The sequence below is a fragment of the Mustela nigripes genome, chromosome 3 (genome assembly GCF_022355385.1).
Source record: "Mustela nigripes isolate SB6536 chromosome 3, MUSNIG.SB6536, whole genome shotgun sequence".
NCBI classification, from domain to species: Eukaryota; Metazoa; Chordata; class Mammalia; order Carnivora; family Mustelidae; genus Mustela; species Mustela nigripes.
Window position 1 is genome coordinate 43,860,637 of NC_081559.1, and position 24,032 is coordinate 43,884,668.

At 44.9% G+C, this 24,032-nt stretch overlaps 1 protein-coding gene across 2 annotated transcripts in view; it reads left to right on the top strand.

Annotated features, from left to right (window-relative positions):
* UBE2F (ubiquitin conjugating enzyme E2 F (putative)) overlaps nucleotides 1-24,032 on the top strand; it is a 53,620-nt gene that overhangs the window by 21,340 nt on the left and 8,248 nt on the right. For both annotated transcript variants that reach the window (XM_059393815.1, XM_059393814.1), the window contains 3 exons: nucleotides 12,541-12,608; nucleotides 19,131-19,201; nucleotides 23,336-23,393. In XM_059393815.1, the coding sequence (XP_059249798.1) occupies nucleotides 12,541-12,608; nucleotides 19,131-19,201; nucleotides 23,336-23,393 (197 nt within the window). The remainder of the gene's footprint in view (nucleotides 1-12,540; nucleotides 12,609-19,130; nucleotides 19,202-23,335; nucleotides 23,394-24,032) is intronic.

The window sequence follows — 24,032 nt, forward strand, 5'->3', positions numbered from 1 at the left end:
AGGGGTTGTACTATACACTGACCAGCAATGTATGAGAAATTCCAGTTGTTCTACATATTTCTCAGTATTTGGATATGAATAGTATTTCGATGTGGTTTTAATTTGCCTTTCTCCAGTGCTGGGATTTTAACTGAGATGGTGTTGACTTTATAGATCAGTTCTGTGGGAAATGGCATCTTCACAAGTGAGTCTTGCCATGCATTAGCACGTGAATGTCTCTACTTACTCAGAATTTCCTTACTGTCTCTTAGCAGCGTTTTTGTACTTTCCAGTGTATAGGTCTTGCAAATATAACACCAAGTATTTCTTTTTAAGTGGTTATAAATGGTATTTTTTAAATTTCCGTTTTACTTGTTACTAATTATATAAAAGTACAATTGATTGTTTAATATATTGATTACATGTCCTGTCATCTTGCTAAATTCACTTACTAAATTCTAGTAGTTTCTTTCTTTTTTTTTTTTTTTTTGAAGATTTTATTTATTTATTTGACAGAGCGAGATCACAAGTGGGCAGAGAGGCAGGCAGAGAGAGAGAGGAAGCAGGCTCCTTGCTGAGCAGAGAGCTCGATGTGGGGCTCGATCCAAGTACCCCGGGACCATGACCTGAGCCGAAGGCAGAGGCTTTTAACCCACTGAGCCACCCAGGTGCCCCTAAGTTCTAGTAGCTTCTTAACATATTCTTGGGATTTTTATATCTGTGATCCTTGCATCTGGGGGTGCCTGGGTGGCTTAGTCATTAGGTGTCTACCTTTGGCTCGGGTTCTGGGATCGAGCCCCACATTAGGCTTCCTGCTTAGCGGGAGGTCTGCTTCTTCTCTCCCACTCCCCCTGCTTGTTTTCCTTTTGTTGCTGTCTCTCTGCCAAATAAATAAAATCTTTAAAAAAAAAAAAAAGATCATTGCATCTGTAATAAAGACGTTTTTACTTTCTTACCAGTATGTATGCCTTTAATTTCTTTTTCTTATTGCACTGGCTGTGACCTCCAGTATGATGTTGAATAGAGATGAGAGCACGTCTTTGCCTTGTTCCTAATCCTGGGGGAGAAGCACTTATTACTAACTAAATATGATGTTAGCTCTGGGTTTTTTTAAAAAATATGTCCTTTTCAGGTTGAAGAGTTACCTTTTTTTCCTCATTTGCTGAGAGTTTGTATCATATGTGTTCAGTTCTTTCTAATACTTTTTTCTGCACTAATTGATATGATCATATGATTTTTTTCTCCTTTATTTTGTATGGTAAAATACATTTAAGTTATGAATTGTAAACCAACCTTATATTCCTGCCATAAGCCCCAGTTGGCCGTGATATATTATCCATTTTCTTTCTATTGCTGGATTAAATTTGTTAATATTTTTATATAGAATTTTATGTCCATATTAATGAGGAATGTTGGTTTGTATTTTTCTTTGATTATTTTGTCTGGTTTTGGCATCAGCAATGCTAGCTTGGTAGAATAAATGAAGAAGTGTTCCCTCTTGTTTGCTGAGAGTTTGTATAGGATTGGTATTATTTCTTCCTTAAATTTCTCGTAGAATTCACCAGTTAAATAGTCTGGACCTAGAGTTTTCCTTCTCGAAAGTTTTTACTTTAAAAAATAGATATAGCGTTATTCATCTGTGTTTCTTAAGTCAGCTTTGGTAATTTTTTTCTTCCAAGGAATTTGTCTGTTTCACCTAAACTGTAGAATTTTTGATAATAAAAGTTGTTCAGAATATTCTCTTATTCCACTACTGTATATAAGATCTTTACTGATGTCTCCTTTTTCTTTCCTGATACTGGTAATTTGGGTCTTCTTTTTCTTGATCATGTTAGCTTGAGGTTTATCCAGTTGATCTTTGCAAAGAACTCACTTTTGTTTTTCTCAGTTATTTGTGCATATCATTGATTTCTGTTCTTTATTATTTCATCCCTTATATTTTGGGTTTAATTTGCTTTTTTTTTTTCCTACACCCACCCTTTTGTTAAAAAGATTTTGTTTATTAGAGACCACACAGGCATATGTGCGAGTAGGGGAGGGGCAGAGGGGGAAAGAATCTCAAACAGACTCTGCTGAGCACAGAGCCTAACACAGGACTTGATCTCACCACCCTGAGATCTGACCTGTGCTGAAATCAAGAGTCTGTCACTTAACTTACTGAGCCACCCAGGTGCCCCCTTTTTCTACTTTCTTAAGGTGGAAACAGATCATTGATTTAAAAAATTTTTTCAAAGCAATATTGGTTGAGGTGTAAGTTACATTTTTTAATGCATAATGCTTTTGAGTTTCACCTGTGTTGTAGCATTAGTCAGTATTTTGTATCTCTCTCTTTTTTTTGATGAATGTATTCTATCCTATATGTGTATACAAGTTTATCAGTTCACCGGTGTTTCCACTTTGGAACCATTGTGTGTAAAGCTGCTATAAAAACCTTTGTGTGCAGGTCTTTGCCATTATGTCTTTGTTTCCCCTGGCAATGGAATTACTGGGTCAAGTGATAAGAGCGAGTTTAACTTCATAAGACACTGCTATGTAGTTTTCCAGAGTATAAGTACTGTTTTGCAGTCCTGCTAGCAGTGAATGAGAATTCCATTCACCTCACGTTCTTGCCAACAACTGGTATTGTCATTCTTTTCAATTTTAGCCATTTTGGTGGGTATATATCTCATTGTGACTTTTATTTGCATTTCTCTAGTGACTAACAGTGCTGACCATCTTTTCCTGTGCTTGTTTGCTATTTGTGTATCTTCTTTGTTCAAGTGTCTGTTCAGATATTTTTCCCATTTAAATTAGGTTGCTTCTCTTGTTGTTACTAACTTGTAAGGTTTATGCAACTGGATATAAGTTCTTTATTAAATAACATCTTTTTAATAATGTTACATATATAAAAATTCTGATTAGGGAATTCTGTAGCTGCATTGTAGATCTTGTGTATTTGTGTGTTCACCTAAATTGGTTTCTAAGTGTGTTAGGTTATTTGTGTTTTTTTAATTTGAACATTTAATTTATAAAAACTCCCAAATTGGTACATGACAATAAAAGTGTAGCATACAGTAAGTCATAAAATTCTAATTGTTTTATCTGTTACCCCTATTAATTTGATTAATGCCCCTTTTTAGCTTTGTTTCAGAGTTTTGGACTTACAGAAACTTTCTAAATGTGAAATACAGTAAGATCCTAATTTCTGAACAAAGAAATAATGTTGATAAGCCTGAAATATGGGTTTCTTTTCACCCTTGAACATTTGGAACAACATTTAAATAATTGTGGAGATTTTAAAAGCTATTGAGTTGGAGCAAAATACTGAAGCAGGCCCTTTGCCTTGACCTACACTGCAGTCATTCATGGTTAGCACATCAAGTTTCAGACCCAGAAGGCATACTCTCCCTGGTTGTTTCTAGGTTGACTTTTAATTTTAAGATGTAGATAACCATCATGAAGGGATAATTTTGAAGAGAAACAGACTTTTTTCTGGTGAGGTCTTTTCTTTCAGTTAAACCCTAGAAATAGAGGTGGCAATTCTTCTCTTTTTGTATGTAATAGAAGTACAACGTGAGCTTTTAAGACTATCTGTTACCTGCCTTTGCATTGGCTAACCTTTGTTGGGAAAACATCCACTGCTCTTGTCTTGGCTCATTCCAGACACTACAGGTAAACTTGACACCATCCCACATGTCTGATGCACACTGCTCTTGCGCCAATTTCTTCCCCTCACCTCGCATGAAACTCCAAGGCACATTCTTCCTTGGGACACTCAAGTTTCTTCCAGTGACAGAGAGATGAAATATCTGACTTATTCTTTTTAAAGCTGTTCATTACCATGCCTAATGTATATTCTTACTGTCACCAGTAAACACCCGTGTAATGTATATAAAGCTGTTTAAATGCTGAGCTTTCTGGCGTATTGTAAAAATTGCCAGCACTCTTGGTTTCTTGTCCCATCTGTTAGTCCCTTTTAAGTATCATGGGCTTTTTTTTTTAATCTTTTTCAAAAATCATGTGTAGCAGAGATCTGATTGACAGTTCACTGTTCTGGGGTGTTTTCTGCATTTTGACAAACACAGTGTGTAACCACCAGGGCAGTCTAGGTACAGGATGTTTCTGTCAGCTCAGAAAGGTTCCCTGGCCCCTAGCAGCCATCGCCCCCATCATTGTGCCTTTTCCAGAATGCCGTATAAATGGTCTGAAAGTATGTAGCTTTTGTATCTGGCTTCTTTCACTTAGCACAGTGCTCTCAAGATTCCGCCGTGTGTTGCCCTGTGTCATCGTTCCCATTGGCCGTCACTGAATTTGAAGGTGGAGGAAGAGCCTCTTGAAGCTGGAAACTGAAGGAAACAGAATTTCCCCAGAGCTCCCTGAAAGGAACGCAGCCTTGCCCACTCTCTGATTTTAGCCCCATGCCACCTATTTAGGACTTCTGACCAACAAAAGTTAGTAAATTCGTGTTGTTTAGGCCACTGAGTTTGTGGTGAATTACTGTAGTAATTCACCTACAGCGACCATATAAGCAAATACAGAGCGCTGTGCTTTCTGTGCCCTAAGAGCTCTAAGAAATAAGAGCTCTTGTTTTTTTAAAGTAGTTTTTAGCTTTAGATATTACAGTTTGGTCTGTGATCCATTTTTAGTTCGTTTTCCATATGGTGCAGGAGAAGGGTCTTGTTTCTCTCCTTCTGTTGCTCTCTCGTTGAATGAAGGACATGTTTCCTTCTCTTTCCAGGACAGTGTATGAAGAGTTAGTATCGGTTCTGTACTCAGGGGTAGAATTCTCCAGTCATCGGTAGAATTCACCAGGGAGGTCCTCTAGCTCTGGAATGTTGTCTTTTTTTTGTGGTAACATTTTAAGCATGAATACAGTTTCTTTAGTAGGTGGAGAGCTATTTTGGTTATTCATTCTCAAGTGAGCTTTGGTAATTTATGTCTTTCATGTCTTCCACATTTTCACATTTATTGATGTAAAGTTGTTCTTAATATCTTGCCCTATAAAATTCTGTGGAGTCTGTGTGATATCACACTTCTTTAATTCCTATTGAAAATGTTTTCTTTTTTCTTGATCAGGTTAGCTAGAAGATCATTGGTTTTAGTCTCTGCAGAGAACCAGCTTTTGGTTGCACTGATTTTCCCCTAACATATTTTTTTTTCTTGCTCATATCTTTATTATCTTCCTTCGGCTTATTTTCAGTTTAATTCTTCTTTTTCTGGTTCTGAAGGTGGAAGCTTAGACAGATAACAAGATATTTCCCACCCCAGCCTTCATTTTCTACTTTTCATGTCTCCTCTACGTATGTTGTAACCCAGCTTTAGACAGTCTGCTCTTTCTGTGTTTACCAACATACTAACTGCCAGTGACCTTCACTCCTTGTGGTAGGTCTGAGTTTCCTGTTACTTTCCTTCTGCTGAAAAACACCTTTGGGTTCGTCTGTAGTGCAGCCCTGCTGGTGACGGTTTCAGCATCACTTTCCTGCTGCCTGCTGAGTTACTGCTGATTCTTTGTTCAACGTTATGTGATGTGCCTTTTATTCTCTGGTTGCTTTTAAGAGTCTCTTTACCACATTTTTAGCAGTTATGTGCTTTGATGTGGTTGTTGACCTCACCTGGGCTTGTTGAGCTTGCTGGATTTGTGAGTTTAGTTTTCACGAAACTTAGAAATAATTTGATCAACATTTCTTTAAATATTTTTTCTGAAACCCCTTCTTGGAACTCTGGCATATATATTACCTCGGCATGGAAACTATACCTTCATTGGGTCACAAGTTTTTAGCTTTGTTCACTTTTTTCTCTGCTTCGTGGTGGGTAATTCCTATTTCTGCAGGGTCTGATTTACTATGCACCATATCCAGTGAAATTTTCATTTCAGATACTATTTTTTTTTACCTGTTGATGTTTTATTTGCTTCTTTTTCATCGTTACTGCTTCTTTCCTTGTGTTATGCCTGTGGTTTCCTCTAAATCTCACCCTCTTTTCATGACAGCTGACTCTGTCTATCTGCGGCTCCTTGCTGGTTCCTGACCCCATATCACCACCAAGCACTTGCCCACCTCCATGGCTGGCACCAGGCTGCACATCTGCCATAGCTGGCTCACCAGTCCTGTCTGCCACTCTGCTCCCGGTCCGCCTTCTAATGGATACTGTCTCTTTGTCTTCCCCTCCTCTGCCCTGCTCATCCTCAATTCCCAGTGAGACAGCCTGATTCGCAGTGGCTGTGCCTCTCCTAGCCATGGGGCTGCAGCCAGTTACTTACTGCACATGCCCCAGTTTCTTCTTTGAAACAGTGTTGTTGTGCCCGTCCCACTGCACTGTGGTGACTGGGTCAGTGACCATGTGGTCCATGCCCCCTGTGTCTGTGTGCTTAATATTGTAGTGGTTGTCATAATGATTTCAGGTTGTACCTAACTGTGTATCCCCCAGGTTTCCCCTGAGTAATCCAAGCCACAGCAGCTTCTTCCCCTCTTCAGTGAGCCAGCTTCATGCGCATTGTGTCACAATGCGTCACCATCACAAAGGTCAGCTGCACAGTTTCTTTGTGTATTGTTTCTTTTTAAGATTTTATTTTTTATGCAATACCTGGGGGGCTCAGTCCATTCAGCACTGCCTTTAGCTCAGGTCCCTGGGGTCAAGTCCTACGTCAGGCTCACTGCTCAGCAGGGAGCCTGCTTCTCCCTGTGTCTGCTGCTCCCCCTGACTGTGCTCTGTCTCTGTCTCTTTCTTTCTCTCTGACAAATACATAAAAAATCTTAAAAAAAAAAATTATTTTCATTTATTTGAAAGAGAGAGAGCACATGAGCATGAGCAGGGGGAGGGGGATCAGCAGAGAGAAAGGGAGAAGCAGACTTCCCCACTGAGCAGGGAGCCCAGTGTGGTGCTTGATCAGCCAGGACCCCGTGATCATGACCCCAGCCAAAGGCAGACTCTTAACTAACTGAGCCCTCCCCCCGACCCCGGTGCCCCTTGTCTTTGTGCATTTTCATGTTGGGGTCCGCACACTAGACCCCATCCCAAAGGTGAGCCAGAATGCCCAGGGCCAGTTTTTGTGTGTCCCTCAAGCTGAGAATGACTTCTACATTTTTAAAGAGCTATGAAAAAACAAACAAGAGAAGATGCGTGACAGAGACCTATGGCCCGAAGCCTAAGTGCTTCCTGTCTGCCTCTTTACAGAACAAGTGTGCTGACCCCAGCCTGTAGGCTCATCTTGGCAGGGATGGTGCTCTCCCTTTTCGGTTTAAAATGTGCATACAGTATAATTTCCAGTGTGCTGTAAATACTGACATTTAAAGATAAAAGTATTCTATTGCTCCTTAAAATGTTTCCAGTAGAATCTAAATGGATACTCCCACTATCATGCATTTTTGGAGAAACATGAGCAAGCTCTACTGCAGTGATTGGAAAGTGGTCAATGCTGCCTTTTCTCCTGGCACTCTTCATTTTATTCCACGTGTCCTACTGAATTTTATCTCAGTGTGAACATTTTTCTGCTAAGTATTTTGTCACCCTGTCCTGCTATTCTATAAAAATATATATATTTATTTATACATGCACATGTATATGTATATATAAAAATTATTTTGAAGGTTTCTTTAAGACTCTTAGGCCTCAAGCAGTTTCTTTTGAATGGTTGTTAGTCATTGTTTGCACCAGTCCTGGCTTCTGGTCTTCCTCTAATGGTGCCAGCTGCCCCTCCTGGCTCCTCTCCTCACCCTTCAGACTCTGTCCTGTCCTTGGACCTCCATAGTCTTCTCATGAAATCTGAGTGCTTCTGTCTACTGAACAGCTCCCAAACGACCTCAACCAGCCCCAACCTCCCCCACACTCCAGAATGATGTTTTTGCTGCCAATGGACACCTCTGCTTGATTGTTGACATGAAACCTCAGATTCACATGTCTGACGTGGAACTTGGTGCAGGGGTGCCCCTCAATGCCTTTTTATCTTCTGGTGGCAACCCTGCCCTTGGCTTTGCAAGGTCAGAGAGCTCAGCTCTTCTGTGGCTCCTTGTTCCCCATCCCTCACCTAATCTGTCAGCAAACGCTGGTGTGTCTCCCATCAGAGTATTCCCATTTCACTGCTTCCACCCTGGTCCTAACAGCTTATTGTCTCACCAGGGTCATAGTAGCAGATAACCTCACAGGGCCTCCAGCCTGTCCCTCCTCTGCTCAGACCCCTCCCATGGCTCCCTGTCTCCCTCTGCATAAAAGCTAGCACTCTCACAGTGGCCTCTTGAGCCTCAGCTCCCCAACACCAGCCCGCAACCCCTCCTCCCCCTGGCTTGGAGTGTTCTTCACCCCAGTGGCCTTCTTTCTTCAGGCCTTTGCGCTCTCTGAGCGCCCTATTTAAAATCACAGCACCTACTCCCTTGGATCTTTCACCTTCTGTTATATGATTTCCTTATTTATTTTGTCTCTCTTCCACTAGAATGTAAGCTTTGTAAGGGCAAGAAGGTCTTTTGCTGCTTTCACCAGTGTCTGGCACATCATAAGCACTCATCAAATAATTGTTGAATAAATAATGACTTTAAATAATATGTTGCAAGCTTTGATGGTTATTAAACATAAAATAGCATTTCATGTATCTGGGAATGATGGAGTTATTAGGATGTTTCTCTGGTTTAGTTGATGTATTTGTGAATGAATGACTTTATGCTAGACAAAAGGGTTCAGTATCAATTTTCCTTTTTGTTTCTGTAGTTGTAGACACTGAGGACTGCTTGTTCAGACAGGCCTGGAAGGTGTTTTGTTATAGCTATGACATTTTGTCCTTGGACTTCAAAGTTAGGGGCCAAAAATATCATAAAAGATATTTTGTTGATCTTTTTGCTGATTACTGATTAAGGTCCTTCCATTTTGTTGAAAGCAGAGAATTGGAACCCACCTGACTTGGAGAAGGCTTTCCAAGCACAGTCTTCAGAGTCCTTTAGCATCACAGTTTCTGAGGCATTTACCAAAACCACTTTCCCAAGACCTGTCAACTGACCATTAGTCAGACCTGTCTTCACTTAGAAACATCTGTCATTTTACCTGAAATTCTCAGCAAGAGTTGAGAATATTGTGATATTGATTTTGTCATACCTTTATCAATATAAAAATGTATGCTTTATATTTTCTCAAAAGCTTGAAACTGCAGATTAGCTCATTCAGTTTATCAGAATTATCTCCAGTGCATAAATGGGCAGAACCAGTTCTAATCGTCAGCCCAGTCATCAGTCAGACTCACTCGCAGAAGTCTTACTTATTTCTAAATGTACCGTCAGCCACCTCTTTTCTGAGTTTAAATCCTAGCAGTTAGGTGAGGCATGGAGTCAGTCACTGGGGTAGAAGAAGATGCTGTGCCTGTGGCTTGTTGGCTCCCTGTTTGCTTGCTTCTCGTGAGGATAATGTGTTCTTTGATAGTAGTCTAGGGATTGAAGGTGCCAAGTGAAATCCTAATCATCCCTGCCATCAAACTCTATGATGTGTCTGAATTTAAGACATTCCAGTATGAACTGGGATATTTTATTTATAAGGCCCTATTTTGCCCTTAACAGAACTGGGTGTAGGATAAGTACAGCCCTGCCATGTGCCTCCATTCAAAGGGCTTTCCTGTGATCTTTGTCCTCTGGGATGTTTGGACCTTGGGGGCAGTATGTCCTGGTAAGAGAAGAGCTGAGATATCAGCCTTCTGCTCTAAGTGGATGTAGCTGTGAGAAGGGAAAAGGAAGGGGAGGCCTGCAGGACTTCTGCCCTCTTGAGACTATTAGGCAATGTCATTTTAGGAGAGAATGCACTTGGACGCTGACCACCTAGAAGTGGACTATCCTGAGACTGTTTACCCACCTACGCCTTGGACAGTCTTCTCCCAGGAATACCCCTCACCTGGTGCAGAAATAGTATATATGATTTTTGGAAGGCAGGAGTGAGTGGGTTGTGCTCCAGGATACAAGAGGAGGGAAAGAGAGGATTCCTGTCATTGTAACATGGGTGGCAGGGATAGGCCAGCCCAGTGAGAGCTGGATGCCAGGACTTTCCTACTGCATTTCATTGTTGTACCTGAAGGTCCAGTTATCTGAGAAGAAAGACGTTTTCAGCCGCAGCAGCCATGGATAGTCATGGCCGTAGTGGGCGGGGCCCCGACTTGTGTGGTCCACACTGGGTTGTGGATGCTTTCAATGACCCCTCTGCCCGCTGGCTCCAGAGCCACGTAGGCAGTTCTCAGCCTCCGCCCTGCAAAGTGCCAGCTTGGGAGCCAGACCCGGAAGGTGGATCTGCAGGAACTCTTCCCTGGGGTCTTTTGTCAAGAAAATCACAGGAAACGAGATGCTCTTGAGTCTCCTCTCAGTCCAATCTGCTCCTCAGCATAAGTGGGAGTATGGCATTTCTAGACAAATTCATAAACAGGGTGGATTGGGAAAGCTACATACCTTAGAAGAGGAAAAACGAAGTTCTGGCTCAGGAGTTGATAATCTTTCCTGAAAGCGTAGTTCATGAAATAGAGCAAAAATTAGAACTGTCTGTTTGCTCTTGATTTTCAGTGGGTTCAGAGATTATATAATTCTAATAATTACTAATCGAGAACTTGACTAGGACAGAGGAATATGGTAAAACCAAAACCCCATTAGACCAAATAATAGTTTTTTTGAAACTGGTAAATAGAGTTGAAACTATATAATTGTGGCACGGAAAGCCAGCTGGAGAAAAACCACAGTGGTGTGGCAGGATGGAGTGGCTGGGGCACAGCCTTGGGGAGCAAGAAGAGAGGAGAGCAGATGGAGCTCTGCACCCGAAGCTGGGGTTCTGGTGTCATTTACAGAGCCCAGCGCTAGGCCACTCTGCAGTGACCGCTGTGCAACACAGAACCTCTGGTGAGCAAGGGTATCCTCTGATTATTTTATATCTGAGATGCCACTTGTTAGGAAAGTTCTTGTATCTGGAGGTAAAATTTTTCCCCAGAGTCTTTTCCAAAGACTTGGTAGTGTCAGTTATGAATCCAGGTACACTTGGAAACACTAGAAGTAGACGCATCAGATCAGTGGGGAGGGTAGAACGGTAAATGCTATATGATAGATTAGAAAGAGAAAAAGAAAGACACACCACCACACAAAGAGAAAAAACACACCACCTTGTTCTAGATGAGTGGATGAGCGGATGGAACATGTGAAACCACAGGATCACTAAGAGAAAACAGAGATCAAGTGTTTCTGTGATATTGGTTGGGAAAGATCTTTTTAAGGGTAATACCAAAGACAGAAACCACAGAAAGAATAGCTTCTCAAAAGTGAAAACTAGTTGAACCACAAAACCAAAAGACAAGCAGCAGACTAAGAAACATTATAACAAATATAAAAGGCAAAGGTTAATCTTCTTCAGAGCTTTTTTATATTGTAATTAAAACATGGGTACCTCAGTAATACAAGGCTACTTATGGAACATCAGTCATTCCATTCTTATTGAAAAAGGACTCCATATGAAATAAATTTCAGCCTCGCCACTTTTCTTCAGAGGAATGTAAAATGAAACAGTCTTTCTCTTCTGTCATACTGGCAAAGAATGAAAATTTTGGGGTCCAGGTATTGTTAGTTTTACCTGCTGGACGACATAAATATTGACGCATTCCCAAAAAGCTTTTTAGTGATGACTTACTGGAAACTAACAACTTCCTATTAAATGTTTGTTTTACATAAATAGCTGAGGGAAGCAATGAGATGTACTATTGCTGATTTGTTCATGGTGATAAATATTTGGGGGGAAGTTGAACTTTCATTTTAAAGATGGTATTAATTTTGTCAAGTTGGGGAGCTTAGAGTAATTTGCCCCAGTGGGGCAGCGGGGAGGGGCAGTTTTTTCAGGCTTGAGCACCTTCATGGTGGAGCGCCCTCTTCTGACAGCAGCCCTAGCAGCATTTACAATGCAGGCGCAGGCCCGGCTCACCCCCGCGTGGACCCTACAGAGACTGGGAGGTGGCTGACACCATTGTGGGAGTTGAGACTGTATCCTGGGGTCTGACCCAGTGCTACCCTGATTCCAGACATCCCCCTGCATGCCCGTTAGCCCCTTTCCAGAGGGTGTGCTCTGTTCAAAAACTCAGCCAGCCAGCCCGGAAGTGTCGCCTGTGCACTCTCTCTCAGGCAGGGATTCTGTCCGTATGCCTCACTGCTTGTCCCCCAGCCCTGGGGGGATCTGACATTCTCACAGGGCGACCAGCAGCAAACAGACGACCCTGCAGCTCAAACAGGATGGTTACCTGTTATGACGTGAGCCCATGGGTTCTGGAATGTAGAGTTGGGTGGACCGAGGTGAGAACAGGGTTCCTTGGATGGGTCCTGGGAGACTGAGGAAGAGGAAGCAGTCCCTGGGGGAGGGGGGTGCCTGTGCCTCCTCTGAGGGGGCACAGCTAGTGGGGTGACAAAGATCAGCAGGGCATTAATTGGGGTTCATCTTTAGAGCAGGGGCAGGATTTGATGAAGTAACAAGGAACCCCGCAGTCCTGTTGTTTAACTCTTAATTCTCTGTATTTGCCATATCCTAACACGGTGTTTGCTTTTTGTTTCCTTTTTTTTAATTTAAAGGATTTTTTGTTTTGTTTTGTGTTTTCGATAGATGAGGGTTACTACCAGGGTGGAAAATTTCAGTTTGAAACTGAAGTTCCTGATGCATACAACATGGTGGTGAGTAGCCTGCGTCTGAGCTGTTCTTCCCCCTTGGCGTGGTCTGGTGGTCCTCATGGGCCCCACCCCACCCCACCCCCAGCATTGGGTCCCCGACCCCCCACCTCCCCCACCCCCAGTCCCAGAGCTGAGTACAAAACAGCCAATATTTCTGTGACTAATGTTGCTTATCAGCAGCATTCAGAGCCCTAGGAGAGAGATCCGTTTTTCGATTAGCACTTGTGAGTGCTGTGTCAGGTGGGGCGCACCAGGGCCACAGCGCAGCCAAGACTGTTCTGAGACTGGCACCTTTGCTGTGAGCTGCCTATGTGGTTCGCACCAGTCTTACTTGTTAAATTCTGGCACTGAAAAAGAAAGCATTTTATTTAAAACTGTAGTTTTGTTTATGGTATAATACCAAAATTACCAGGGTGTAGGAAACATGTATTTTAGAATTTTAGAAAAGAGAAATGACTCATAGTTTTAAACCATAAGTAGTTTATGCCCAGAGCTATATTTTTTTAAAGATTTTATTATTTATTTGACAGACAGAGATCACAAGTAGGCAGAGAAGCAGGCAGAGAGGGAGGAAGGGAAGCAGGTTCCCTACTGAGCAGAGAGCCCAATGCAGAACTCGATCCCAGAACCCTGGGATCATGACCTGAGCCAAAGACAGAGGCTTAATCCACTGAGCCACCGGTGCGCCCCCAGAGCTATATGTTAATCTCTCAAAGACCCCACCTAGGTAATAATTATACCAAGTATTGTCACATTCTCTCCTTGCTCTTAAGGAACTTAACAATTAGGAAGGTGAGAAAAAGTGTAGAAAGTGACCATAAAATGACAAAAGCCATAAGTAGCAGATAACAGCTGGAGCAGAGCCAGGAAACACATGCACAGGAATTCTGAGAAGGAAAGGAGAAGATCACTTTGGGAAAGTTGTCCGGCCAGTTGAGTTTTCAGGAAAAATGGGACTGGAGTTGTCCTGACTTGGGTTGACCTTTAACCCAAGGGAGGGTGGTCTGTGTGATGTCAGAATCTCTGGAACTGTGTTAGTTACAGAAGTGAGAACAAGCAGCTGTGTGTGGTGGATTGACCAGGTCAACTTGAAGGAAGAATTGGGGTTGGGGAGAAGTGAGGACAAATGAGAATCTCAGTTTGAGGATTTGGGGGCATTTTCACTTTGGCAGTGAGAAACCAGTGACAGTTCTGAACAGCTCCACAATTCTCTGTGTGTGTGTGTGTGTGTGTGTATAGGTATATGTATATGTAAACATCCCCCTAATGTTTCCTAGACCTCTCCAGGTGTATCAAATAGGAAAAAAAAAATTGATGGTGAAATTATGTCTCTTGTTAATTTGAGCCTGTGGGTACGGGGGACCCCATGTGCCCTGTTAGTTTGCCTTCAGTGATTGTCCTACTATCTGGCATGTGGAATTTAGGCCCTCTGCCCCGGGCCCTGGTCCTGCCACCGAGGTATAGTTCAGTGACTGGCACACTTTTTTATTTGAAGCCAAACCTTTATCTAAGAAATTGGTCTTTACTAGGCTACTACATTAAAAGTTCTTTCTGAATGTAGTTTATGAGGATGGGAAAGAGTTGGCAATGCAAGAAGAAAAAAATGAATTTTTAATCAAAGACAGGAAAATGTGCATCTCAGGTCTTTGGCCATCCATCTCCCTGCTGACTTCTCTGTTTTCCTCATCACACACTGAGGAGTCTGGCTTGACAGGACACTGGACTCCCTCAGGTGAGATGCAGTTGGAGAAGTTTGGTTGAAGTACAGATGTTTAGAATTCCAGAGGCTAGTGATGTTTTCTGGAAATAGCCAGGCATATGGCACCTAAGTCTGGACCTTTTAGTTGTCCAGACTTAGAAATGACATTGGTCATTTCTAAGGACTCCTTGTTGGAGGAATGCTAAAGGGTGGTATGTGACACAGTCTTTTCTTCGGAGAGGCAGTGAGTGAGTGAGGAGGAGGATGGTGTGGGGAGGGCCTTAGCATGAGCTGGTGGACTTTTCAGACAAGGCCTACCAGTCTAAGGATCACTGTTTAAGGAACATTAGGTTTCATTTAGTGGCTGAGCTTCTCAGTCCCAGTGTCAGAAGAGAGCAGAGCATGAGAAGACACTAAGGGAACCGATTTTTGTTGTGCTTTTATGTACCAGGTGCCCCCATTCACTTCCCCTGTGGGGCCCAGAGAGGTAGAGTTAAAGATATACCTCGTTAGCTTTGCCAGAATTAAAGGCTCCATTGCTAAAGCAGATTCTTGTCCAAGGCTGCCCAGCCACAGGATGTATGCCCTTCCCACAAACCCAGTGGCCACTCGGTGTGAGAAAATGTTTGTCATCTTGTCCTGTCCCTATGTGGCCTCTTCAAGAAACAGAGAACTAGGATACAGAATACACAGGATAGAAAACCACTGAGCCTCGAGGACATGTCTCTTATATTAGTTGGTGACTTATGATGGTTTTACACTATATTTAGTTTCTTTCTCCTTTGAGAAATTTCTGAATGATGGACTGGTTTGATTTCATCAGGAATGAAACCCATGTTCTCTAGCCAAGGGCCCTGAGAGGCCAGCCCCTCAGGGTAGACCCAGATCCTGCCCTGCTCTCAGCAGGGCCTCTCCTGCTGTACGCTCCCTTGGCACCTGCATGTCCTCTCTGCCTCCATGTCCAGGCTCAGGCTGCAGCCTTACCAACAGGCCGGCAACTATCACTAGCTCAGGGGAGGGAGTGGGGGTGACACCATCCCCAGGAGACCCTGTGATGCGGTGCCTGAGACAGGTATTTGGGATTACTTGTTTTGTAGTTAATCTTTGCTTATATCACTCCATAGTGTGTGTGTCCACTAGAGTGGGAGTGGCTTACGCTGTATCTCCAGGGCTCTGCGAGAGCACACGGTTCATGTTTATCCAGCAGTTGGCGCGCTCTGCCCCTCCAGACATACTGTGTGGAAGACAAAAGCAGCATCAGAGGATACACGGGTTGCAGGCATTTGGGGCAGAGTATGTGAGAGTAAATGTCAGGCACCTGTGTTTTATTTGGATGAGGACACAGCCAGCTTGTAGGTCAGCCTAGGAGACCTCTGTGGAGCAGGCTTGGCTCATTTGCCTTTATTCCATGTCTTTATATGATGTTTGTGCTTGTTAAGGACTTTTTAAAAACCTGTGACACTTAAAGCTTTTTCAGTTGAAGACACTTATTAAGATTGTCATTCTGAAAAGCTTCCAATCAATAAAACAGGTCATTATTTCAGAGTAAACTTTTAAAATAAAGAAAATTCTATTTGGTTTCCCTACCCCCTAAATTCCCCCACACCCCAACAGCTAAAGTTCATATTTCCCTTTGGTTCTTTGTCCTTTTGTCCCTGAACTTTATCTCACAGTCTCAAGCCCTCCTTGTGATCTCTCTATATTGGCTGAAAGTATTTAGTGACATGAAATAAGCTTTTAAAACGTGCAAGGTTCTTTGTCAGACACTGGCTTTTTAAGAAGCCTGGTCTCCTGGGAGACAGCACAGATGGTGATGAGCTAGGGTGGTGACATAGCGCTGGGGATCTGTGGGCGATCATGAAGCCTAGAGAAAGAGCAGGGCTCAGTGAGGTGTCACAGTCCCCACGACTGGTTGGATCGTGGTCAATCGTGGAGACTATGCACTGAAGCAGGAAAGGGGGACATGACTTTTCATTCTTTGCCTCCAGTTTCCTCTAGAAGGGACACATGTTATGTCCCACACACTTTTTTTTTTTTTTTTTTTTAGATTTTATTTGTTTATGAGAGAAAGAGAATGAAAGAGAGCAGGGGGAGGAGCAGAGGGAGAAGGGACAGGCAGACTCCATACTGAGTGTGGAGCCTGATGTGGGGCTTTGATATCAGGACCCCGAGGTCATGACCTGAGCTGAAACCAAGAGTCTGACGCTCAGCCTACTGAGCCACCCAGGTGCCCCCCCATACATATATTTGACAACATAACCAGATCAAGAAACATGGCCATGACCAGCCCCGAGAGGGTAAGGGGGAGCCAGAGATACTGAAAGTGAACTTAACTTCCACTCCCCTCTTGTAGGTAATGTGTACTTTGTAGGAAATTAAGAAACTGTGGCCACAGGTGTTTTCTTAAAAGATTTCTCAGCTAGAGTTTTATTTTTTTGTTAACACATAATGTGTTATTTGCTTCAGGGGTACAGGTCTGTGAGTCATCAGCCTTACACAATTCACAGCGCTCACCATGGACGTACTAAACTTAGTTTGCTTAGTTGTACTGTAAAGATTTTTCTGTTTTTCCCTTGTTTTTTAATGTTTTTATTCTGTAAAACTTCGGGGGATTTTTGTGGGGAGAGGATTGTTTTGTTTCGCTTCACCATTGTATTAAAATCCGCTTTCTTTTTTCATGAGTTTTCCCTTGCCCGAGCCCAGGGTAACTCAGCTGCATTCTCTTCAGTGCTCTTAATGGTTCTGTACCATGTGTGCTCACTGCATCTGGAGTACAGCTCTTCAGTGGGGGTCTAGATATGTTTTTGCAGATTGCTAGCCGGTCTTGCACTGAAGAATCCCTTTTCCCCGCTGGTCTGCAGTGCAGTAGCTGTCATATATTAAGCTCTCAGCCTGTGATGGGGCAGGTGGCAATGCCAAGTAGGAGGTGGAACTGGGTATTTCCTGTTTGTCTGACTTTAGGGGTGGGGTCTGGTCTACAAGATCTGTTGGGAAATTGTGTGTCAGAATGTGGGTCCACAGTTCTGATTCGTTCTCTTGTCTGGGGACTGCAGTTAGGAGGACCGCTGCTGGCAGGGGAGGTGTCTCTGCTAACATCTAACTATGGGCGATGTGAAGGGACAAGGAGGGGAGGGGCAAATAACAGCCAGACACTTGAAGATCTAGTGAACGACACTAGGCAGGGTAACAGGTATGTCATGGACTCTCTAGAAGGGAGGGAGATAGAGCCTGTAGGTTCCCCAATGCCAAGTTGGTGATTCAGTCTATCCAGTATGGAAACTGTATTATCACTTAGATTCATACAGCCCCACAGTGCCGGCCTTCCCTCAGCCTGAAGGCCTTTCTGGAAGTGGCACGATGACTAGCATACTTTCTGTCAAATGCTCTTACATTTACTTGCAGAAAACCAAGTTAGAGCATATTAAATAGATTGAAACTCACTCTGAATCTAAATCCTAACCTTGGACACCTACATTTACATACTTGGATTAATTATCTGGGGGAGTTTCTTGATGTCGTGCTGTTTTAAAATCAGTAGGAAAACTTACAGGAGTGCCGGAAAAGTATGTCTGTTTTGTACAGATAAGATGATGGAACAATTCAAGTACTAGAAGAAGTACCAAGAGTATTTGAGTGGTTAGTAACAAAGGCAAAAATCTGATTGCAAAGACTTTACAAAAGAGTAGCATCCCAAATGCAAATTAATACCAAATGATAAACATGGAAAGCATGGCCCCCTGTGACAAAGGGCTGACACATGAATGTCTACAAGATGATGTGTCTGTGAGACTCGGCCAGATGACACTTTGTGCTCTGACCAGCAGTCCCTCTACCTGGGCTTCCTCCCGGGCAGACCTTTCCTACAGACGTGAAGAGATGAGCACAGTGATTTAGCGCAGTCCGTGGTAGAGGTGGGAGGCAGCCTAAATGTCCAATAATAGGAACTAGCTTGTGAAATGCTAGAACTAGTACCATGGAGGGCGAGAAAGCCCAAAGCCATCTGAAATGGTGACAGAAAGGAATGTGAAAATATAGAGAGCCCATGTTCCCCCTTCTATAAAGAAAAATGAATGTGCACACACATGCATCTCTGTGTGGCGCCTAGAAAAGAGGCTCACAGGTGTATACTGGGTGTTAGATTATTTCTGGGTGGCATTATCATACATAACAAAAGGAAAGACAGAGAGAGATCTTGCCTTTTGTTTTCATTGTCTTTTTGTCTTATATGAGTATGGATTGCTTATAGAGTCACTTTAAAAGCACACCTTTATCCAAATATGCCTGGTCATCAGTGATGTCAGTGTGCCACATTCCCACGTGCTCGCTTTTGTTCTCTCTCCCTCCTATAAGCATAGAGCAGACTTAGACTTGGAGGTAGGACAATGTACTTGGCAGTTGCATCTTCAGAAACACGTGCGCAGGGACCCAGCTACCACCATGAGGAGCAGTTACTTCAGCCACAGCTCAGCAGCATAGTGTACAACATCGCATCTGTAGGCTCCCAGTGGGAATGGGGCCTGGAGTGCACTGCGGGCTCCTCTGCAGCCCTGGCAGAGAGTGTCAGAGGAGGCCGAGGCCCTGCCACCAGCACCACGCATCTTCCAGCCCTGGGACCTGTGGAAGGGTCATGTTAGGGATGGGCAGACTAGCATGTGTAGTTGCAGTGTGGGGACACTAGTGCACTGGGGGGCAAGAATCCAGAATTGAATGCTTGTTGGGACCAGTCTAGCTGAGTTCCAAGTAAGCCTTGGAATGAGGAGCTAGATGGGTCTGTGGCAGCAGGCATGATTTGGAGAGCCTGTTATCTCTTTCTCTCTGTGTTGCAGCCTCCCAAAGTGAAATGCCTGACCAGGATCTGGCACCCCAACATCACAGAGACAGGCGAAATATGTCTAAGGTGGGTTTCTCTTCTTTCCCATCTTCTTTGTTTGTGAGCACTGTGTGTGAGCATTGGCCTTTCTAACACTTAGTCTCACTGAGAGGAAATTTTGAGGCTGGGCCTTGATTAGGGTTTCCCAAACCGTCCTCAGGCCTTTGGGCTGCACTCCAGTGACTGGAAGATCTCCATTCCCACCCCACCCCCAGCCTGCCGCCACCTCCAGACCCACATCCTCCTGGGCCTTCCGGTGGCCAAGACCCCTGCTGGTGCTCCCTCCTGGGCTCCTTACCCTTTTCCCCTCCTGTTGTAATGAGAGACTGCAATCTCTCCACATGGCTGATTTTAGCTAAGAAGGAAAAGTAGGATTTATAAAATCCGGGGATAGGGGATGTAGATGGCAAGTTTAAGACCTGGGTATTTGTATTTAAGATGTCCTCTCTTTACCGAAATTGTCTTGAAGTGCGTAAAGCAGGACAGCTCTCCCAGAGCTTCATGTCGGTTGTGGCCTCTGTGTTCCCCCCACCCCCACTGCAGTGGCTGATGATCAGGGATCTGCGACTCCTGCTTCTCGAGGCTGCTGGTCACTAAAGTAGGGAACTGGGGAAGGTGTGTGGTTTGTCATTCTTAAGTAAACTTAGCCCTTGGGCTTTATCTTCCTGTGTCTCATCACTTTATCAAGTAAGGCGGCAGTGGGGCTGTGAGGCTGTGGTGCCAGACGGCCTGGGCTGGAACCCGGTGCCTCTGCCAGCAGCAGCAGTGCCAGCAGCAGGGGACTTGGGCAGGTTATGTAACCTTCAGCCCCCATGCAGAGTCAACATTAGCATTAGCGCCTTATTCTACTTTCCTCCTGTGACTAAGTCGGTGCCCTGTCAAATCCCATCCCCACCCGAGGAACACCAGCCCTGCCTGTGATGGGGAGCTACACACTGCCCGTAGTGCCTGCAAAGCTGGGCCCCTCTTTTTTCTCCTCTTCCTCCTCCCCCTCCTCTTTTTTCTTTTTTTTTAAGGGTTATCTTATTTATCTGAGAGAGAACACACAAGCTGGGAGAGGAGCAGAGGGAGAGCAACAAGCAACCTACCTGCTGAGCGTCAAGCCCCACATGGGGCTTGATCCCAGGACTGAGATCATGACCAGATCCAAAATCAAGAGTCAGATGCTAAACAGACTGTACCACCCAGGCGCCCCCCCTTGTCCTTCTTAAAACATTTAGCACCCGGCTCCCCATGCAGCTTGTGTGCAGTGCCCCTGTTCTCCTGTCTGCCTCTTTTTCTATAGACAGTTACAAATGGACTTTCAAGAGGCCACCTTTTCCCCTTCTGTCCCTGAAGTATTACACCTACAAAATCTGACTCCTCCAGCTTCAGGCCATAGATGGCATCCTCTCCAGCCTCCTCCCGCGAGGCCATCGCTGATGCTCGCTCTCCTGAAAGCCCATTGCAGACCACCTCCCTGTCACACCCGGCCCTCCACCAGAGTTAATGCCAGAGCAGGAATTTCTCTTGTCACTTTTGCTCTCTCCGAGAAATCAGGTTGTTAGGGAAGTATGAGGAGAACTCAGTGGGCAGCAGCCAGCAGCAAAGGCCAGAAATCTTAAAGGAAGATCATTGATAGATTTAGCCACATTAAAATTAAAAACACAAAACACAAAAGACCAGCTGGGTTACATCCTTCATGTGTAAAGGTCTTTGCCAATTAGGATAAAAAAGTCAGACACAGCCACTGGGAAAAGCAAGCACCCGCTACAAGTAGTGACTCAAAGGAGAGTTCTGGGTGGGTGGTAAGCACCTGAGGGGTGTTTGATCTCAGCAGTAGCCAGAGAGAGGCTTGTGGAAACAAGATGCCTCTCACCACTCCTCACATTGCCCTGGTGCAAAAGCAAATACCCGGACTAGGGGAGTGGGGAGCTGTGAGAGAGAAGAGAAAGGGGAAGAACGGGCTCTCTCTCATCACAGGAGATCTACCTCTGTTGGTCCTTCAGCTTTAAGGTCTACATTCAACTTGTATTTACCTTTGGATTTGTCAGCTACACTTGTAGGGGTTTATTTGTGGGAAAGAATGTGTCAGATAAAAATGCAAAGACCTTGTCATTGTTTATGAAAAAACTAGACAGTGTCCAGCAGGGGCTTAATGTACCACTGACTCGTGGCATCTCCTGAACAGAGAAAGATGAGCCTGGGCCAGCCCCTCCTGGTCCACAGTGCCGCCTGGTGGCATCTACCTGGATTCCTCACTCAGCGGCTCTGACCAGTGCCTAGCTCTCTGGAGCCTTGTCTAGTACACGGGCCACTTAGCTCTCTTTGTGAGGCTTGCCCTGCCACCAGGGGCCCTTTCCTGCTTTGGGCTCAGGGTCAGATATGTCTGATATGTCTATGGGATTCGAGGGCCCTGAGCCAGGACCCTGGTGGTTGCACTTGAGACTTTTTCTCCTGGGCTCTGTGCCTCCAGTGTAGCCCCTGAGGCACTGTCTGATCCCCTGCCTGGTGTCCTCTCTGAGGGCCTGTCACCTGAGCTCCTGCAGGATTCCTGCCTGCTGAGGCTGGGCTGGAACTTGCACAGTGATGGTGTGTTCCCTCCACAGTGTCACTCTGCCCAGACCTGTGGCCTGTAGACTTGAGCACAACCTGCCTGATTACAGGCATCTTATCTTCCCCTTACCTGCCATCGCCCTGGGTGGGCACAGCTGGCTTCCAGGTTCAGAGCCCTCCTGCTCTGGCTATGCTGTTGACAAAGGTCAGAGGATACTGCCTGCTCAGCCAGTGAAGCTGCCCCCCACCACCACCACCCCACCATCAGCCTGTGGTGGTCGTGCCCAGACGCAGTGGGGGCAGTTGGCATTCTTTGCTTTGTGGAGCTTGCCGGCTCTGGGGAGACAGGCATTGAATGAGTGAGCCAGTAGATGGCTAAGGTCTGTCAAAAGGACAAAGACATTCAGAACTGACTCCTGTTCCTGCCTCAGTGAGGAGACCTCTCACTGGGTCATATGGACCACTAGGCCTGGCACGTGGCTCCTGAACAGTTACTCAGAAGCTGCAGAACTTTCATGGCAACAAGGCCTGCCCCTTGGCAGGGGGGGATTTCTGTAAGTAAGTGATAGTGGTCAACTTGAGATTTTATTTAATCTAACTGAGCTTCACTGACAATTAAGATTATAGCACAGGTGTATTTTCTCCTGATTTTAACTGACTTATGTGAACTTGAACACGCTCTGGTCCAGAATGTCTCTAAAGCACAGAGGGCCTGATACTGCCATGTGAGCTTAGGAACGGTTCCATGCATACTAAAGCAGCAGCAAGATACAGCTCAACAGTGCCAAACTAATTTATCCCCAGAAGGAAACTGGACAGTAAATTGTAGTTTTTCAAAATGTGGAATAATCATTTCTGTGAGAGTATGTAATATGCACGTCCAGCTGATGGAATAGTGATGGAAATGACCCTCAGGTCCAGCTTAGGAAACAGGACCTCACAGTACCTCCAAAATGCATGTGCACCTGCCCTGAACATGGTCCTCCCACCCACTGGGGAAGAACAACCAGAATTTTTTGCTAATCTACCTTTATCCTTCATTTTTCCCTTTTGAACTTTTAAAAAAAACAAAAACAGAGTATTAGAACATGTGCTAGGAACTGTCACTCTTGTTCACCCACAGCTCCAGGGAAGCTGCCTGAGTTTGAAGGACTGTCCCCCAGGCCTGTGCCCTTGCTGCTTTGTGCCTCGCTTGCTTTCCTCCATTAGAGAGATGGCAGCACCTCCCTCATGGGTCGTTGAGGCATTAGGTGAGGTTAGGATCGTGCTAAAACACATAGGAAGCTCTAAGCATCAGTTGTCATTTTCTGAATATCAAGTTGACAAGTGCTCTTTGTACATTATTTTAAGCATCCTTACTTCCTGCTTAAAACTTCATGTGCATGCAGGATTAAAGACCTGGGTGTATGAGCAATAAACGTGGCACAAGAGATTAGACTTGGGGGGAGAGGTGGCCTTGTACAGGGAGATGGGCCCCAGAAGAGAGATGGGGCCCGGGGAAAGCAGATGCACTGCAGAGGAGACGTGGGCCCACAGGGCTTGGCAGCCGCGGCTTAACACACCTACATCTCATGCGACTGGAGGCTGACTGACTTGCTGACTGCTGTGCCTTTCTGTCTGTTTCAGTTTACTGAGAGAACATTCGATTGACGGCACTGGCTGGGCTCCCACAAGGACATTAAAGGTAGAGTGCAGGGCGCCTGGGTGGCTCAGTGGGTTAAGCCGCTGCCTTCGGCTCAGGTCATGATCTCAGGGTCCTGGGATCGAGTCCCGCATTGGGCTCTCTGCTCAGCAGGGAGTCGGCTTCCTCCTCTCTCTCTCTCTCTGCCTGCCTCTCTGCCTACTTGTGATCTCTCTCTGTCAAATAAATAGATAAAATCTTTTTAAAAAAAAAAAAAAAAAAAAAGTAGAGTGCAGTGCGCTTGAGCACAGCCCCGGCCTGGAGGCCTCTCCCTCCAGAAACCAGTCTCCTCGCTGTCCCGTCCACCCAGATGGCCGGGCACACCCTGCTCCCACCTGCCCTCCTGGGGCTGCATGACCAAGCCCTTGCCTCAGTCAGTTCTCTGCCCCCAGTTCGTCTCGGGGCATTGGGGGGGTTCGAGTTACCATCTCTCCCCTCTGCCCTTTACTGTCTGTGTTTCAAATCATGTGGTTTCTATTCTTCCTTCCTCTGTCCCCCAGTCTTGTGTGGTGCCTCACTCTCAGAGGAGACAAGAGCTGCCAGGGTGGGACAAGGGGGAGGAGGGAAAGGGCAGGTGTGGCCTCCATCTGCTCTGAGTTCCCCTGAGCTAGTCTGGACAGATGGGTGGCAACCGAGAGGCCA